Source organism: Adiantum capillus-veneris, chromosome 26 (assembly GCF_014529385.1).
Source record: "Adiantum capillus-veneris isolate H3 chromosome 26, ASM1452938v2, whole genome shotgun sequence".
Lineage (NCBI taxonomy): Eukaryota > Viridiplantae > Streptophyta > Polypodiopsida > Polypodiales > Pteridaceae > Adiantum > Adiantum capillus-veneris.
The window spans coordinates 1,654,380-1,674,342 of record NC_140956.1 but is presented as its reverse complement, the minus strand read 5'-3'; the positions used below and the strand labels follow the sequence as shown (position 1 = coordinate 1,674,342).

The window sequence follows — 19,963 nt, the reverse complement described above, 5'->3', positions numbered from 1 at the left end:
GGTTAGATGTGCACGTGACATCCCCTCCTTTTCAAAGTGAGGTACTGGTAGCGAACTGTATGGTATCAAGGGAGATCACCTGTTATGGAATTGATATCTTATTATTTATTGCAGCTATGACACGTAGAAAAGGCTTGACCGAGCTAAGCTATTGCAAAAGGATATCATATTTTATGTACATTCTATTATTCAAGTGCTCTGTATGAGCTTTGGCCATTTATGACCGGCCGGCCAGTTTGTAATCACTTTGACCATTCAAGAATCTATAAATTAAATACGTGCACGAGGGAAACGGTCACTCTTGCACGGGGGGAGATTGCACCCAGTGTCTGCGTTGCTCTTCTCATCTCTCCTCTCTTCCCACTGGCCGTGCCAGCGTAGCACTCCGCTCCAGGAGGTGCGCTTGCACGTGCTCTCTCCCGCTCTTTGTCTCTCTTTGTCGTGTACAATATCGATTATGGTTATTCGATTTATCAGGTATGCAGATTCATGGTTTTATTGCTCCTAGCATGTCGTTCTCGATATTTTGCAGGGCCACCGCATTCGCCGTCTGTAGCAGTGGTATCAGAGCGTGGGCTACGCTCCGAGACTAAAGGAGTTTGACAAATAGCAGCTAAGAAATTTTCTTTTCTTTGGTAGATTCCGTTAATTGCTTCAATTAGTGTTGATTGTATGCATAATTATTGATATCTAGATTTAAAGAGAGTTCTTTCTTTATTGTTATAATACAGTGATTGTTAGTGTAAACATTGTGTTAATTAAACATAATAATAAAATGGATTAAACTAAAGCATATGGGGATACTCAATTACGAAAAAGAGAAACATTACATAGCATTAGACAGGCTATTACAAAGAGCAGAATCTTGTTCAAGAAGACTCGGCTACAATTCACATCATAGGATAATGAGGAGGAGTTTTAAGATCGTAGAAAAGTCGAACCTAAAAGAGATTAGAGAAAGAGGAAGAGTAATAATCCCAAGTGAACCTTTGTACTATGCTCGGGCTTGATCAAGGAGTGGATGAAGAAGAAGGGAGAGAGTTATAAGTACAAATGCTTAGAGAAAAAATAAAAAGAATAAGATGCACACTATTTTATGTTTTTTATGCACCTTTCTTGGCTATGCGTAGAGCTACACTTGAATCCACCTTATCTCACACATACATTACCTTCCTTGGCTATAATAACTCCACTAGGATGCCTTGATCGCTTCGTGTTGCGTGATGCCTTCCCATTCTCTCTCGCTTATTTTCTCTTCACATGTCGCAGTGGCTAGTGTAGTAAGTTGGAAGCAAGCACATCTAGCTGAGAACGCCAACGAGCAATTTTCTGAACATCCCTGCAAGCTATCGCTCTCCACAATTGCTTGTCATCAATACCCGCTCATGTTGTCGTTACAACACTCTCAGCACCATTACAACTAATATCAACAGTTGAGGGTCAGCATGATTAGCTCCCACCAAACCCGCTTGACATCTCTGCACTCTCGCCCCTCCCAACTCAATTACAGCCATCCAAATAACTCACCCACAAACATGTTCGTACTACGTGCAGGGAGTGCCCTCAATCAACACCTACTCGACTTGACCCCACAAGTAGGCTGTTCTGCCATCTAGAGATGGCCAACATGCAACTCATCGTTTTCCACAACCACCCGCCTCTGCATCATGAAAAGCAGGCTTGCACTCACCCACAAAAACACACACACACACACACTTTTTGCCTATGGTGCACGACTACCGCATGCATGCAAAAATTTTACACCCCACTCTCCCTTGACGTTGGCTGCAAGCCATCTCTCTCTCCCTCTCTCCCGCTAGCTAGCCAACCATAACGCAACCATCTCTCTCTCTCTTTCTTTTTGCCCACTCCCGTGCGGCTATGACCGTCTACCAACCCACACACACACACACATAACTGGTAGACGATCATTTCTCTCCACAGCTCGACTACAACTCTCTCTCTCTCTAGTCGAATACCTTCTAGCCATCTTTCTCTCCAGTCTCGTTCACCCAAAAGGCTTGCATACCACTCAAAACTCTCTCTCCATGACGAGCACACTGCAGCGCCTTCACCTTTTCTCTCTATTGAGCACCCACACCAAGGTTGATTCCTACCTTCTCCCCTTCTCCTACTGGAAGCTTCGACACTGCGCTCACCTTTCCGAAACTTATCAACCACTTTTGCTGACGAGCTGGAGGTTCATCGAGCTTGCCAGAGGTCATTGCACATAGGTGATAATCTCTCGCGGAAGTTCTCCCTGAGGTATCTGCCAGTGCACTTGATGACTTCATGGTGAGGGAGGAGTCAGATCGAGCATTTCCGGCCAGGCCTTTACAGGCTCAAGCGGTTGCACAGAAGCTGAATGCTGCAGAAAAGTGGGGAGTTCCAGTTGAGAGGGTGGCCTCGACACAGCAAAAAACAGGGCTGCATACTCGCTATAGAGGGCGCTCACCTGAGGGGGTGCATGAGACGGGCCATGAGCCGCTCTGAAGGCTTCAGAACACAAGATGGTGCTTTGCGGAGCATCTGCTTAGAGGAGCTGATAGTGTGAAGTAAGCTGCCATCCGATAAGACGGTTGGTGTGGAGAGGGAGAGACTAGAGAGCACGGCAGGACAACTCAGGGCTTTCCGAGCACTGCAGGAGGGGATATGAGCATTGCGACAGTTGCACCATGCTACTGTTGCATATGATGACGAGGATGCGGGAACGAGGCCGGCACAACAAAAGGGCGAGGACACGGAATTTAGCTGAGAAAGCTCTCAAGAAGTCCATGATCTCCCTCTGTGAGATCGAATATCGTCCATTATCTCATCTCCTCACAAGCCTCTCCTTGTGTCTACGCACATACAACAAAAAAATAAAAAAAAAAAATAAAATAGAAAAACAAAAACAAAAAAACCCGACATGAAGAATCTCTGATCCTGATTTCTCATGACTTTCGTCAATGGTCCGAAGCCCTTTTAGGACAGACAATGAAATTGGACTCATATCTCATAGTATACTGAATAATGACTTATGTAATGTAACTCTATGTTTGGCTGTATATGGCACAACTGGCAAATCCTAGCCTCCGCTAATATTCCACCCCTCCCCTTGTGGTACTGATTATGGCAATTGTCGCGACAAGACATTTAACCTCATAATGGTTGACTACCCATAGTGAAGTTGTTTTCTACGTCAAACACCTACTCTATAATTTGAATTATAGATTACTGATGTAAACTACCACCCACTTTTGGCATTAACAATTGTCTTTACATGCCATTACAAAAAATATTGGACTCATCATTCCAAGATCTTTACAGATCAATTTGTTCGACGTAGGTTCTCTTTAAATTTCAGTTTTCTCAATAAGGACTTTCAAGTGTTTATACATACTTGCCTGCATCTAACACAAAATCATCTTTAGTGCTTTGTCCTTGAGAAGCCCTTTTGCAGTTGAAGCCCACTACAATGCTATCATATCAAAGGACCTTCAGGTATAAATTTTTCATTGCATTTCGATCATATACTTTTAGTAGGATCTCTCTATCGTCTTTGATCTATTGTAATTCATAACCCATGCCTTAGATTAATGTCAATTGTCAACAGTACCTCTCGTAGCACATGATTCTCTCATCCTTTACACTTTCTAGCAATCTTGTTCTCATTATATTTTCACTTGTTGGTGAATGATTTTAACTAGCACAAGCTGGTACACAATGTTCTGTGCTCATACTCCTATTGTCAGCTTGCTCGGTAATCACTCTTTGCAACTTCATCTAATTACGACCTAGCTCTATTGCATGCTCTTTCTGAGATTCCTTGTATCAATCAACATTGTCAAATATCCTGCATTATTAATTAGGGACTTAAAATTTGTTAGACTTCTCAAACTGTGAAGATTTTGTGGGTTTTCTCCTTTTCGAATAACTCATTGTTACATTTTACTAGTTGATGTATATTAGCGCTGCTCCACACCATTATCTTTAGTTGGCTTATCACAATTTTAAGGAAATAAACGTATCTGTCTTGCTTGATCATAATCAAATGATTTTTATCATGATCTTCATTTGTTTTTGTTACATTTCTCTAACTCCTCTAAGGATTCAAAAACCTATCCAAACCATAATGCGAGGACATCAGATAAGTAGTCTCTTTACTTTGCAAACTCATTTCTTTTCATCTCCAGTAACCATATCCTAACCATATTTTACCCCATTTTATGATACCCCCCTACCTTGTTATCAACCTTATTATTTTCTGCTTGACTATACTAACTTTGTCATGCAAGCTTGTGCCAAAATCCTTGTTGTGTTTACTAATACCATTTCCAAAAACAAACACAACTTTCTCGACATGCATACTCGGGTAGCCACCCCGGATCGTGCTGGTATGTACCTCGAATACGTCAATCCTCATTTCTATGCATTGTATTTAAGTTGAATACTCAAACATTGCAAATATTGTATTCAAAGGAATTTTTGTTGAGATGATTTTCAGTAAGCTATGCAGCTACAGCTACTCATGCGAGCTAAGGAGCTCAGGATAGTGCACAAGCATCTGTAAATCCTTTGATAATCTACTGCACTGTGATATCGACAACGTAGTGATTTTTTTTTTTCCTTTATGTCTTGTTTAGTCCATTGGTCACATGCACACAGATCCACCGATTTAGGCAGTGTGTAATTGCTCATCTTCGTGTAGATTCGCCGATTTAGGCAACACCAATTATCTGTGCAGATCCGCCGATTTAGGCAGCACATTGACAAATTGCAGATCTATTCACATGGTAAATGCAGATCCGCCGATATAGGCAGCATTAGTGCAGATTCGCCGATCTAGGCAGCATGTCTTATTGGTGTAGATTCGCTGATTTAGGCAATACCAATCACAAAATCATGCTACAGTGGTTGGCCACCACTGTAACTGGTATGATTTTGTTACCCGGGTACATAATAAAAGTGATTTTGATTTGGACTTATATTGTGGAATTGGAATTGGATTAGAATTTGGTATCTGGTGATTATTTACGGCAGTGTTTATGTGATGAGACTTGCTATTATGAGAATTGATTTTGATGAGTGTGACTAATGACATCCTGATTCATCAGGGTATGACATATACTGCTTATTCTAGTGGTATGGGACACTAGAATAGCACTGCAAGAGGTTGTGTGCTCTTGTGACGCTGTTAGCGATGGAAATACACTAGGTTTTTATAACCCCCGGCGTCGCTAAAACCGTCGGTAATAGCGTCATTACGAGAGCGTCGCTATATACGACGCTATAGGCGTCGCTATCTGCGTCGCTATGAGCGTCTCTATATAGCGACGGTTATAGCGACGTTTACACAGAAGTCTATAGCGACCCTCATAGCGATGCTACAGAGCCATAAATAGCGACGGTTATAGCGCGACGCCCGAGAGAAATTTTTTTGGTGACAGGGCATTGAATGCCCTGCCACCCATCAACCATATTGTACTTGATTCACTTTTAAAAAAAGTGCAAGGGTAGATAATAGACCCAAAATAGTCACCCACAAGACGCATTGTTTGCAAAATTGACAAGCGTAAAATTGACAATTGTACACATCATAGCAAAATGAATTGATTGGCAAATGTAATAATGACAATTGTACAACATCATAGGCATAAAGAATTGATTGGGAAAATGAACTGCGGTGACAAATGTAATAATATACATGGTTCAAAAAGACGTATAAAATCCCTCTCATGAGCTATGAGAGCGGTATGTACCATCTTTCTTTTGCACTAAAAGGACTTGAGAACAAAAGGGAGAGGAACTAGGCCTCACCATCCCTTTGTCTACCAATTCCTGTGCTTGCCTGATGATCTCCTCTTGTTGAGCTTGGGAAACTCGATAAGGAGGCTTGTTCGGTGGTGAACTTCTTGGTAGGAGCTCGATTTGATGGTCATCATCCCCTCATTTTGGAGGTAATTCCATAGGGATATCATCGATGAACACATCTTGGAATCCATTTAGAAAAATAGACAAGTCTAATTCTTCTTGATTCCTAACACTTTGCTTTGTTAAAACATTAGCATCATTTAGAGACTCTTTGACAAAACTTTTCATTGACTTATCAAAAGCAGGTGAATTTACAAGTGGTATAGTACAACCGGACTCAATAGCATCTATATACATGTTTTTTCCCCTGTAGGTGAAGTAGATTCTCCTTCAAGGAACTTGATGTTGGCAGCCATGCGGTTGAACCATGGTGTCCCTAGGATAACATACTCATGTTGGAGAGGTGAGATGAAGAAGTCTTCTTTGTTGACGTAGCTTTGGACATGAAGCCTCGACTAAGTAACGGAGGATTTCTGTCCCTTGAAAGCTCCATCGGCAGTTACAATATGTCCCATCTTGAAAGCTTGAATGCCCAACTTAGTGGCCAACTCCATTGATATGAAGTTGTGAGTAGAGCTAGGGTCAACCAGGGTCAAACAAGATGAAGGCATCATGCTCCCTTACATTTATCCAAGCATAGGGGAGAGGTGATCCTTCGCAATGAGCATCCTCTTTTGGAGCTTCGATCGTGAAAGCTCTAGGACTCTCATTGCAGGTATTTCTCTTGGGGCAAGAACGATAGCCATGTCCTTGCTCTCCGCACTTAAAACAATTGTGGTCCTTACAAAAAGCTTCAAGCTCTTTAGGAGAGAGTGTATTTTTACCTTTGTAAACTCCCTTCTCCTTGGACCGATTGTTGTTGTTAGAATTGCCTTGGAACAAATTTTGGGCATTGTTTTTTCCCTTTGCATTACTTTTGTCTTTGCTTTCCATGGGCTTGGTATTCCTTCTAGCTCCTTGTTAAAAATTGATGCACGAAGCAATCATAATGTGGTGGATTGCTTCGATAATAGAACCAGGCCGTTGGGAGTTGACGTACTCGGCCATCTCTTCAGGTAATCCCGCACAGAACTGTTGCTTTTTCTCGGCAAAGTATATCTTTTGAAAGACAGTAGCCTTGAGATCTAAATCAACTTGTCACATATTTGTGGATAAACTCATTGGAGAGCAGCTTTAAACTCTACCCTTTGGTAAGCACTTTGTCCTTTGCATCGCTTGCAAGGAATCCCTTCATGATGGAAACTTGTAGAGTTTTCCATGTCTTTGGGGCTTCGCCGTTTGCCACGAAGGCTAGCCCACCATTGGCGAGCAGATTTTTGGAAGTGCATAGCTACATGGCATAGCTTGGAGGACTTAGTGAACCCTAGTCTCCAAAGGCCACATCAAATTGTTGGATGAAGGCCATTACTTTGTCGTTAGCACCAAAGGTGCCATCATAGGTGAGAAAGGAGATACTCTCCTTCCTCTTTGAACTTCTTGAGCTTTTGGGACCTTCACCATGCAGGGTAAGATTTGCGATGTCCTCTTCTCTTGTATTCTCTAGGAGAATAGCTATTGCTTTCGTTGGAAGAGGAGGAAGGTGAAGAAGAAGGAGAAGAGGGTGACCTATTTCTTGCCTTTTTCTTGCTTTGTCTTCTCTCTTCCCTTTCAGAGTGACGAGGAGAAGGACTACGGGTTGACCATTTCCTCGTGGGAGGAGTTGACGACCGTTTAGACCACCGTCTTCGTGGAGCCACATCTTCAGAGGAACTTAAGGAGTTGCTTCTTTCTCATTCTTTGGATTCCTCCCCTTATGGGAGAGAGTCTTCTTTTGGGAGTCTCTTCAAGAGGCCTCCTAAGCTCTCTCCTCTTGGAGAGGAAGGGAAATCCCATAAGCACAAAGGTGTTGGGTAACTTTGGCTTGCAAAGCAGGGTTGCCCATAGCTTGATGCAACCTAGTAACAAGATAATTAACAAACATGGGGGCATCATCATAAGCACCTTCATGTGCAAAATCAAAGTTATCAATGTTTATTCTACTCTCTTGGTTATTTTTAGCCATGCTAATTAAACTTATGTATAGAATTACTTTGTGCTTTGGTACCCTCAAAAACCTTAGTTGCTACTCTTCTTTACCTTTGAAAATTAGTTCTCAAGCACCCACACCTGTGGTTTAGACACTATTGATTGCAAAGACTACTGGAGAGTGTATAACATTGCTCGGTTGATTATGGTATGTTGAACTTGCTTGTAGCTCAATAATGGGCAAGCCCGAGAGATTCCATTATTAAGACTATAGTTCCCAACGGTGTACCTTGAACTAAGTCCTTCTCAACCAAGATAATAGATCCCTGTCCCACTTACCCTATTGCAATGAACATGCCCAACCTTTCATAGACCACTCAAGGACCTCTCTTCTTAAGTAAGAAAAGAGAAACCAATAGCTGTGATAACAATGTATTGGAAATGACATATGAACTTTGAGAATAACGGAATTAAGAGAATTAGAGTGAGCATTTTTGTGAGACTACTTTGAGAACGTAGAGGGTAAACTTAATTAGCAGTAGCAACATAACCATTATACTTAATGAACTTGGCATGAACAATACTTTTGCAAGAGAGAATTGGAGAACATGACAACAATTGAGGACCGGATTTATGTGGAGCCGGTCCCCCCTCCAATAGGCTTTTGTATTATATATTCTCTCATCAAGAGAGACTTGGTACAATACAGTCTTTGTGTTCCAATGAATATGGAAAGCTTCATGCATCATGACCATAACATTAACCATCCCCGGCCTCAGTCCCAAGGCCTCAAACACCTTCAAAGGTGGAGAGAGATAGTGGGGAATGAGGGTAGGGAAGAGAAACAAGAAGCATTCAGAGGAGAAATAAATAGTTCCTCATGTATCATCGCTCTTCTTGCTTAGCATAGCATAAAAGCATATTAATGAAGATGAAGAAGATATCAAGCTTAAGCACTGAAGCATGGATCTTGGTTGGAATTGCATTCCATAGCCAAGAGTGTTGGTGTAGGCTCTCAACTTCTCAACAGGCTTGGAGAAGGAGATGGAGCTCTTGCACTTTGCAATTCACCAATGAGTGTGTGTGTGTGGTGGGAGAGTATACCCCCGAAGCTAGCCCCTAGCTTCCTTGGTCGACCCCCCCTTGTAGCTCATGCTAGAAGATGATTGGACCCCTACAAGCCTAGCCAATCACATGCAGGGTGCATATCAAGCAACCACGCTAGCCTTGGGACCTGCATCGAATCCTGCACCTCTCCTTCCAACCCTCAGCAACTCCATTCTCTGAGCACAAACCTTGCTCCACACACTTACACAGAGTTTGTGTGTCCCCTCACAATCTCATGCAATAGCCCCTGAAAAAATTAACCTCCCCACCCCATGGGTCCCCAGAAAAAAGAACACTGCAGCCTGTAGTCGCGAACTACTCCTTCCAACACCTGTAGCTGCAACAACGTCCACATAGTCATGAAAGGAGAGGAGAAGGGAAATCCTCCTTGAGGAAGCCACAATACAGAATCTTGACACTTCATGTGGAGGGCCTACAAGAGCCTCATGCACACTGGCTCGAGCAGCAAGACCCTTTGGAGAGATGTCGAGTCTGTGTTGGACATGAGAGAGAAGACAAATGTCGATTGCAGCTTCTACACATCCTGAGAGAGAGACAGACCGACACAAAGAAATAGAGTCAGTGCTAGAGAGAGAAAGAAAGAACCCACCCACTTGTCAACTGCCACCCCAAATCTCATTGTCAATTTTCCCTGCCCCTGCTATGCCCGCCACCTCAACCTCATGCTTCTCCATCTTTCATCCAACCACGGAATCTTCTGGACATTCCGCTTAATCGGCCTTTTTCCCAAATCAACTTACTGGCATGACTTTTTAAAAAAAAGTCATTATTTGAGAAGATTCCTACGTATTCCCCACCCCCCCCTCCCCCCTTTCTCTTTTTCCACGTTGTCACTGCTTACCATCCTACGGGTTGGCACCCTCACCTTTGCTGTGCACGTGCATCGCCTACTCCACCTCCCCCTTCCAACCCTCTGCAACACCGTTCTCTAAGCACATATCTTGCTCCACACACTTACACAGAGTTCGTGTGTCCCTTGAGAAGCTCATGCAATAGACCCTGGAAAACGTAACCACCCCCCCCCCACCCCCCCCCCCCCCCCCCCCCCCCACAAAAAAGAACAACCCCAGCCTCACAGAGATTTGTAGCTGCAAACTACTCCTCCCAACACCTGCAGCCAGCAACGTCCACACAACGGAAGGAGAGAAGAAGGGAAACTATCTCGAGGAAGCCACAATACAAAATCTTGGCCCTTCATGTGGAGGGCCTCACTGGTAGCCTCATGCGCATTGGCTCGAGCGGGACAACCTTTTGGAGAGATGCCGAGTCCGTTTTGGACATGAGAGAGAAGACAAATGTCGGTTGCAACTTCTAGACATCACGAGAGAGAGACAGACGGACATAGAGAAATAGAGCCGGTGCTAGAGAGAGAGAGAGAGAGAGAGAGAGAGAGAGAGAGAGAGAGAGAGAGAGAGAGAGAGAGAGAGAGAGAGAGAGAACCCCTCCCACTTGTCAACCACCGCCCCGAATCTCATCGTCGATTTTACCTACCACGGCAACCTCAAGTTTCTCCACCTTTCATCCAACCACAGAATCTTCCAGTGGACATTCCGCTCAATCAGCCTTTTTTCCAAATCGACCAGCTGGCATGACTTCAAAAAAAAGTCACCATTTGAGAAGATTCCAAAGCATATCCCCCCCCCCCTCCCCCTTCTCTGTTTCCACCTTGTCTTTGTTTACCATCGCCATTTCGGCACCCTCACCTTTGCTATGCACCTGCATCACCTACTCAACCTCCCCTTCCAACCCTCTACAACTGCATTCTCTGAGCACAGACCTTCCTCCGCACACTTACACAGAGTTCATGTGTCCCGTGACAAGCTCATACAATAGCCCCTCCAAAAATCACCCCCCCGCCCCCCCACAAAAAATACAACCCCGGTCTCATAGAGACATGTAGTGGCAAACAACTCCTCCCACACGTGAAGCCGCAACAACGCACACACAATGAAGAAAGGGGAGGATAAGGGAAATCTACCTTGAAGAAGCCACAATACAAAATCGTGGCACTTCATGTGGAGGGCCTCACTAGTAGCCTCATACACACTGGCTCGAGCAGGAAGACCCTTTGGAGAGATGTCGAGTCCCTGTTGGACATGGAGAGAGAAGACAAATGCCAGTTGCATTTCTAGACATTGTAAGAGAGACAGATCCACACACACACACACACACACACACACACACACACACACACACACACACACACACACACACAGAGAGAGAGAGAGAGAGAGAGAGAGAGAGAGAGAGAGAGAGAGAGAGAGAGAGAGAGAGAGAGAGAGAGAGAGAGAGAGAGAGAGAGAGAGAGAGAACCCCCCACTTGTCAACCGTCGCCCCGAATCTCATCACCGATTTTCCCTGACCCTGCTATGCCCGCCCACCTCAACCTCGTGTTTCTCCACCTTTCTTCCAACAGAATACCACGGATCTTTTGGACATTCTGCTCAATCGGCCTTTTTTTCGAACCCACCCACTTGTCAAAACTGCCGCCCTGAATCCTCCACAAATCTCATTGTCAATTTTCCTTGCCCCTGCTATGCTCGCCACCTCAACCTCACGGTTCGCCACCTTTTATCCAACCAGAGAATCTACTAGACATTCCGCTCAATTGGCCTTTTTCCCAAATCAACTTACTAGCATGACTTTAAAAAAAAGAGTCATTATTTGAGAAGATTCCAGTCCCCCCCCCCCCCCTCTCTTTTTCCACACTCTCTCTTCCTGCCATCCTACAGGTCGGCACTCTCACCTTTGCTGTGCACGTGTGCCGCCTACTCCACCTCCCTCTTCCAACCCTCTACAACACCGTTCTATAAGCACAAACCTTGCTCCACACACTTCCAGAGAGTTGATGTGTCCCCTAAGAAGCTCATGCAATAGCCCTTGGAAATTTAACACCCCCCCCCCCGACAACCCCCACAAAAGAAAACAACCCCGGCCTCACAGAGACATATAATTGCGAACTACTCCTCCCAAGACCTGTAGCCGCAACAACGTCCACACAGTGACAAAAGGAGAGAAGAAGGGAAATCTACCTCGCGGAAGCGACAATATAGAATCCTGGCACTTCATGTGGAGGGCCTCACTAGTAGCCTCATGCGCATTGGCTCGAGTAGGAAGACCCTTTGAAGAGATGCCGAGTCCGTGTTGGACATGAGAGAGAAGACAAATGTCGGTTGCAGCTTCTAGACAGCATGAGAGAGAGTAAGACGGACACAAAGAAATAGAGTCAGAACGAGAGAGAGAGAGAGAGAGAGAGAGAGAGAGAGAGAGAGAGAGAGAGAGAGAGAGAGAGAGAGAGAGAGAGAGAGAGAGAGAGAGAGAGAGAGAGAGAACCCCCCAATTGTCAACCGTTGCCCCGAATCTCATCGTTGATTTTCCTTGGCCCGGCTATGCCCGCTACCTCAACCTCAAGTTTCTCCACTTTTCATCCAACCACAGAATCTTCTAAACATTTCGCTCAATCAGCCTTTTTCCTAAATCGACCTACTGGCATATCTTCAAAAAAAAAATCATCATTGAGAAGGTTCCAGTGCATATTCTTGGAGAGATGCCGAGTCCGTGTTGGACATGAGAGAGAAGACAAATGTCGGTTGCAGCTTCTAGACAACATGAGAGAGAGTAAGACGGACACAGAGAAATAGTCGGAACTAGAGAGAGAGAGAGAGAGAGAGAGAGAGAGAGAGAGAGAGAGAGAGAGAGAGAGAGAGAGAGAGAACCCCCCCTACTTGTCAATCGCCGCCCCGAATCTCGTTGCCGATTTTCTCTGCCCCTGCTATGCCCGCCACCTGAACCTCGCGTTTCTCCACCTTTCATCCAACCACGGAATCTTTTGGACATTTCGCTCAATCGACCTTTTTCCCAAATCGACCCACCCACTTGTAAACCACTGCCCCGAATCTCATTGTCCATTTTCCCTTCCCCTGCTATGCCCGCCACCTCAACCTCATGATTCTCCACCTTTCATCCAACTACGGAATCTTCTGGACATTTCGCTCAATCGTCCTTTTTCCCAAATCGTCTTCCTGGCATGACTTTTTAAAAAAAAAATCATTATTTGAGAAGATTCAAGCGCATATCCCCCCCCCCCCCCCCCCCCCGCCACCTTGTTCCCCCTTTCTCTTTTTCCATGGTGTCTCTACCTGCCACCCTACAAGTCAACACCCTAACCTTTGCTGTGCACGTGCGTTGCCTACTCCACCTCCCCCTTCCAACCTCTACAACACTGTTCTCTAGACTCAGACCTTGCTCCACACACTTACACAAAGTTCATGTGTCCCCTCAGAAGCTCATGCAATAGCCTCTGGAAAACTTAAACCCTCGGCCCCCCACAAAAAAACCCCAACCTTACAGAGTCCTATAGCTGCGAACTACTCCTCCCAACACCTGCAACTGCAGCAATGTCCACACAGTGACGAAAGGAGAGAAGAAGGGAAATGTACCTCGAGGACGCCACAATACAAAATCCTGGCACTTCATGTGGAGGGCCTCACTGGTAGCCTCATGCACATTGGCTTGAGCAAGAAGACCCTTTGGAGAGATGCCGAGTCCGTGTTGGACATGAGGGAGAAGACAAATGCCGGTTGCAGCTTCTAGACATCACGAGAGAGAGACAAACTGACACAAATAAATAGAGTCGGTGCTAGAGAGAGAGAGAGAGAGAGAGAGAGAGAGAGAGAGAGAGAACCCCCCCTACTTGTCAATCGCCGCCCCGAATCTCGTTGCCGATTTTCTCTGCCCCTGCTGTGCCCGCCACCTGAACCTCGCGTTTCTCCACCTTTCATCCAACCACGGAATCTTTTGGACATTTCGCTCAATCGACCTTTTTCCCAAATCGACCCACCCACTTGTAAACCACTACCCCGAATCTCATTGTCCATTTTCCCTTCCCCTGCTATGCCCGCCACCTCAACCTCATGATTCTCCACCTTTCATCCAACTACGGAATCTTCTGGACATTTCGCTCAATCGTCCTTTTTCCCAAATCGTCTTCCTGGCATGACTTTTTAAAAAAAAAATCATTATTTGAGAAGATTCAAGCGCATATCCCCCCCCCCCCCCCGCCACCTTGTTCCCCCTTTCTCTTTTTCCATGGTGTCTCTACCCGCCACCCTACAGGTCAACACCCTCACCTTTGCTGTGCACGTGCGTTGCCTACTCCACCTCCCCCTTCCAACCTCTACAACACTGTTCTCTAGACTCAGACCTTGCTCCACACACTTACACAAAGTTCATGTGTCCCCTCAGAAGCTCATGCAATAGCCTCTGGAAAACTTAAACCCCCGGCCCCCCACAAAAAAACCCCAACCTTACAGAGTCCTATAGCTGCAAACTACTCCTCCCGACACCTGCAACTGCAGCAATGTCCACACAGTGACGAAAGGAGAGAAGAAGGGAAATGTACCTCGAGGACGCCACAATACAAAATCCTGGCACTTCATGTGGAGGGCCTCACTGGTAGCCTCATGCACATTGGCTTGAGCAAGAAGACCCTTTGGAGAGATGCCGAGTCCGTGTTGGACATGAGGGAGAAGACAAATGCCGGTTGCAGCTTCTAGACATCACGAGAGAGAGACAAACTGACACAAAGAAATAGAGTCGGTGCTAGAGAGAGAGAGAGAGAGAGAGAGAGAGAGAGAGAGAGAGAGAGAGAGAGAGAGAGAGAGAGAGAGAGAGAGAGAGAGAGAACCCCCACTTGTCAACCCCTGCCCCGAATCTCATCGTCAATTCTCCCTGCCACGGCTATGCCCTGATTTCTCCACCTACCACAAAATCTTCTGGACATTCCGCTCAATCGGCCTTTTTCCAAAATCGACCTACTAGCATGACTTTAAAAAAAAGTCATCATTTGAGAAGATTCCAGCATATATCCCCCCCTCCCCTTCTCTTTTTCCGCGTTGTCTTTGTCCACCATCCTACAGGTCCACCTCCCCCTTCGAACCCTCTACAACTACGTTCTCTAAGCACAGACCTTGCTCCACACACTTACATAGAGTTCATGTGTCCCCGTACAAGCTCATACAATAGCCCCTCGAAAAATCACCCCCCCCCCACCCGCCAACAAACAAATACAACCCCGGTCTCACAGAGACATGTAGCCGCGAACTACTCCTCCCAACACATGCAACTGCAACAGTGTACACACAGTGACAAAAGGGGATGAGAAGCGAAATCCGCCTTGAGGACGCCACAATACAGAATCCTCGCACTTCATGTGGAGGGCCTCACTGGTAGCCTCATAGACACTCGCTCGAGCAGGAAGACCCTTTGGAGAGAACTCGAGTCCGTGTTGGACATGCGAGAGAAGAAAAATGCCGGGTGCATTTCTAGACATCACGAAAGAGAGACACACCGACACAGAGAAATAGAGTCGGTGCTGGAGATAGATAGATAGAGAGAATCCCCCCCTCGCCCTTGTCAACGGACGTCCCGAATCTCATCGCCGATTTTCCCTGCCCCTTCTATGCCGGCCACCTCAACCTCGCATTTCTCCACCTTTCATCCAACCACAGAATCTTTTGGACATTCTGCTCAATCAACCTTTTTCCCAAATCGACCCACCAACTTGTCAACCACTATCCCGAATCCTCCCTGAATCACACTGTCGATTTTCCCTGCCCCTGCTATGCCTGCCACCTCAACCTCACGTTTCTCCACCTTTCATCCAACCACGGAATCTTTTGGACATTCCGCTTTGGCATGGCTTTTTCCATTATTTGAGAAGATTCTAGCGCCCCCCCCGCCCCCACAAAAAAAGACAACCCTGGCCTCACAGAGACATGTAGCTGCGAACTACTCCTCCCAACACCTGCGGCCGCAGCAATGTCCACACAGTGACGAAAGGAGAGAAGGGAAATCTGAAGCCACAATACAGAATCCTAGCACTTCATGTGGAGGGCCTCACATTGGCTCGAGCAGGGAGACCCTTTGGAGAGATGTCCAATCCATGTTGGACATGAGAGAGAAGACAAATGTTGGTTGCAACTTCTAAACATCGCGAGAGAGACACGGAGTGACACAAAGGAATAGAGTCGGTGCTAGAGAGAGAGAGAGGAAGAGAGAGAGCCCCCACTTGTCAACCGCCTCCCTGAATCTCATTGCCGAATTTTCCTGCCCCTGCTATGTCCGCCACCTTAACCTCACGTTCCTCACCATGCAATCTTCTGAACATTCTGATCAATCGGCCTTTCCCCAAATTGACCATCCCTTTTTTTATACATGCTCGCTCTCTCTCAAGTTTAGTATGTGGAATCTCAACAGATTCCATCGACTCCATATTTGTCCTTGAGCTACCCTTCAAAATTTAGACCCCCTCACAAAACTACCCTGATTTGATCCCAGGGGTGGAAAACTCACAATTCTCGCCACGTTAATTCAAGCCATGCTGAACACTGTGACGTCTACGCCGTGCACTGTCTTTTTAAAAAAAATATATTTACGCCACCCCTTCCTCTCCCTCCCCCGTCGTCATTCCATGTCCGACACTCGGCAACGCCATGCACTTTTCCCGAACTCACACAAATATGTGCAACAAAAAAATACAAGATTTTACTGTACGCCAACACCCTTACACAAAATAGGCTATGCAAACAGACAGATAGCCTATACACACGAGAACACATAAGAATGCTACCGTGGGGGCTATCATGCCGTCTTGGAAGTTGGAGCGCAGCGCGCAAAGAGAACAAGTATGGGTGGAGGAGCTCTTATGCACGTTGTGCGTGTCAGAGCTCAATAAGCTGGAGTACATTCATTGGGGAGATGTATCGATGGCCATTAAAGAACTCATTGGCAAGGATCTGAAAGCCAGCCTCTGAGGGATGATAAGCATCCCAAAAGAAGTATTTGGAGCGGTCTGTGCACGATTTCACGAACGATCGACATGGAATGATGCCCCTTTTCGAGCCCAGCGCCCCGCAACATGCCGTGTCCACAGACTCAAACCCTGCATCACATCAGCACAACATAAAAGACATTGATTGTAAGATACAGGTTGACAAAGCCCTGCATTTTCACATGCTATGAGAGGGCTATTTCATTTGATAACAGGGATTCCAACATTGAAGAGAATATGGGAATCATACCAAAGCTTTGGTGGTTGTTCATGATGTTGAGCATCGCCGAGTAGGCATCTGCATGCAGGAAAGTGGCACCGGGCAGCTCCGCATTGAGCTGATCCAGCATCGTCTTAAGGGGCCCGTTAAACGAGCTGGCTAGTCGATTGGCACGCTCTGAGCATCTACCTTTCTTTCCTACCTGTAGAGACCGCTGGTAGGGTATGCACCCTAGCAATGGCATGTTCACAATGATGAACTTGCGTGCCCCGTTGCTGTACAGACGCTACGTCCCATAAAATCCAACAAAAAGTCACGTTAATCTCAGGATGGCCTGGTTTTCATTATCCCACACAAACAGGTGCAAAATGCACAAACATTGTCTTTTTGAGAAAAAGGGACAGCTACAACTTGAGAGTAGTAGTGTCATCAGAATTTGAAAAATCTCTGTCTACCTTAAGCTGAGCGTTGTAGCGGGTGATGAGAAGATGTATGAAATCGGGCGGTGGAAGCAGGATGGGATCAAGTGTGTCAGGCACAGGTGAGAGGTAGTTGTCAAGAAAGTCATTGGCTCCAACAGTCACCGAGAAAATTCCCTTTGCGACCAGCTCGCTTGCATTGGCAGCTCCGAGTAAATCCTTCAGCTCCACCAATGTCTGCTCAAAATACGTGATCTGCACATCCAGGGGTATCCGCTGCACCTGCATTACATGTAACATATCCTCAGCTACATCAATAAAAAACCTTCTTTTGGTATCCTAAGGCCATCATCTGACAGCATTCCATGCATAAAAGGATGCAGAAAGTCGAACCATACATGCCAGGAAAGCTAGACTTACAAAGATCCGGCCGGTGTTGTTGAGGATGCCCCCGCCTCCGGAGGCATAGTTGACACCATTGAGAATAGCTGTGCCATGTGATGATGGCGCCAGGTATGGGGGTGGGAATGTTTTGACTCCCACTTTACGAGCTGAGGAGCAGCAGCAATATTGCAACAATATCAGCGAAGTGATGACACCAACAACATACAACTAAAGCTGGACATTAGACTTGCATTTGGTCATGACATTGTAAATCACTACACCAGACTCAAAATTATATGATTCAGTTCAATTGATTTTCTTTATACATTGTGGGATGCTATACGGGGTGGTGGTGTCAATTTTAACTGATATAGGTCAGTGCTGGATTCTTGTGTGGCTTATATGCCAACAACCACAATGAGATAGCTACTGAGCATGCAGTGTAAGACAGGTCTGGAATGGTCGTACCGAGGATATCGGGTATAGTGAGGCCATTGGTGAATCGGCCTGTAGGGTTTCCACCATTCGGAACGGGGAAGTCGATCCCGTTTGGAAGGTTCTTGGCAGTGGCAAGGGAGAGGCCCAAGTAGTTGTTGTTGCCAGCATCTACCAGGGAGTCTCCAAACACAAAGCTGGCCAGAGAAATGTCCCCATTTGCATTCTTGGGGATGGCATCAATGCTGGTTGCCTGAACACAAATAAGAGGGTAAAGCTGGAGCTGGAGGAAGAGAGTGGCGATGAGGCAGAGACTGCCCACCGGCGCGACTAGCTGGGCAAAGCAGCAGAGCGATATGGAGGAGCTGATCATGGTGGAATGTGGGAGGTTGAGGAGCCAATGAAGGCTTGATTCTCCCTAGTGGCGATCGAGCCACAGACTGGCAAAATTTTAGTGAAGTTGGGTTGCTATAAAGGAGCTGGTTGGGAGCAGCATCACTATCCATCCATTATTACAGCTCTGGGCGCCCATTCCCATTTACTGATTGAGAGTGAGTACTGAGTACTATGTCTAGGAAATGCGGTGTTCATCTTCTGATCGGTATATTCTTTCACATCGCCAGCCTGCGCCTGCACCTGCACTTCCTGAGCTGGCTGCTATTGGTGCGGAAAAAGAAAAATACGATATTAAAATTCTCAATTGCTCATCTCGGCTCTAGGCTCTACATGAAAATAATAATGGGCGATTCCACCTACCACGGTTACACAGTTTAGCTCATGTTGAGGTTGACCCACAATGAAATTATTCCCGAGTCCTGAAGTAGTAGACTGTAGGGTGGAGAGCGCTGGTCATCCAAAGGACTCAAGGAGCACGGCTCCCCTACCCTCCTCAACGCATTCGGGAATAATAAATCCAGGGAGGGAGTCAGGCAAAAAACCATCCTCCTCACAAGCATATTAAATGCCATGAGGAGGAGAACTCGGGACGAGTCAGGAGTCATCAGGAGGGTGGTGGTTTCTTCTTGTATCCACAACATGACTCACATAATGACGTGATGAGCGCTACCCGAAAAGCAACAAAAGCGATCCAACCGCCAGGACCAGACTTCAAAGCCACCCAAACTTCACAAAACGCCAAAACCCCTACATCAAGAAATGCCACGTGTCAGTCGCTAAAGCGGTCCAATTCAGCAACGGGGCGTGACTTGCGGTGGCACACACCGCTCAGCATGCCTCATTCTCAAACGTGCGTGATTGTTCTTTTTTTTTTTGGGGGAAAAATACGTGGAAATTGCCAAAATACCCATCAAATTTGAAAATTGCCATTATACCCCTCATATTTGGCCAAAAATTCCCAAAATGCCCTTCAATTTTGCCATGATTCCCAAGGTATCCCTAATTAACCTTTACAAACATCTCTAAAAACAATCTAGGAAGATTGGTTCTTCTCAGTAGAACTAGGATTTTAGACGGTATTTAGGGCTCTTCAAATGAAATGTTCATCGTTTTTTAACAAAGACGCCTCTGGCCTATTTGTGAGGTCATTGGTAAATAATTTTGTCTAAGACGCTAAAAGATAGATCTCCACATTAGACTATTGCAAAAATTGGGGCAAATCCATCCCAAAATGATGCTAGGGCAAATTGGGAATTTTTGAAATTTTAGGGGTATTTTGGGAATTTCCACAAA

The 19,963-nt window shown here is 45.8% G+C and overlaps 1 protein-coding gene across 1 annotated transcript; it reads right to left on the bottom strand.

The window, feature by feature from the left end:
* Positions 1-16,508: 16,508 nt before the first annotated feature.
* Positions 16,509-19,184, bottom strand: LOC147422882 (GDSL esterase/lipase At2g23540-like). The gene is made up of 6 exons (XM_086502230.1): positions 19,031-19,184; positions 18,308-18,931; positions 17,876-18,006; positions 17,492-17,737; positions 17,067-17,322; positions 16,509-16,927 (listed from the first exon to the last, which is right to left on the bottom strand). Exons 2-6 carry the CDS (start codon positions 18,645-18,647, stop codon positions 16,707-16,709), a joined length of 1,194 nt encoding a protein of 397 aa, XP_086358356.1. The 5' UTR covers positions 18,648-18,931; positions 19,031-19,184; the 3' UTR covers positions 16,509-16,706.
* Positions 19,185-19,963: the final 779 nt, after the last annotated feature.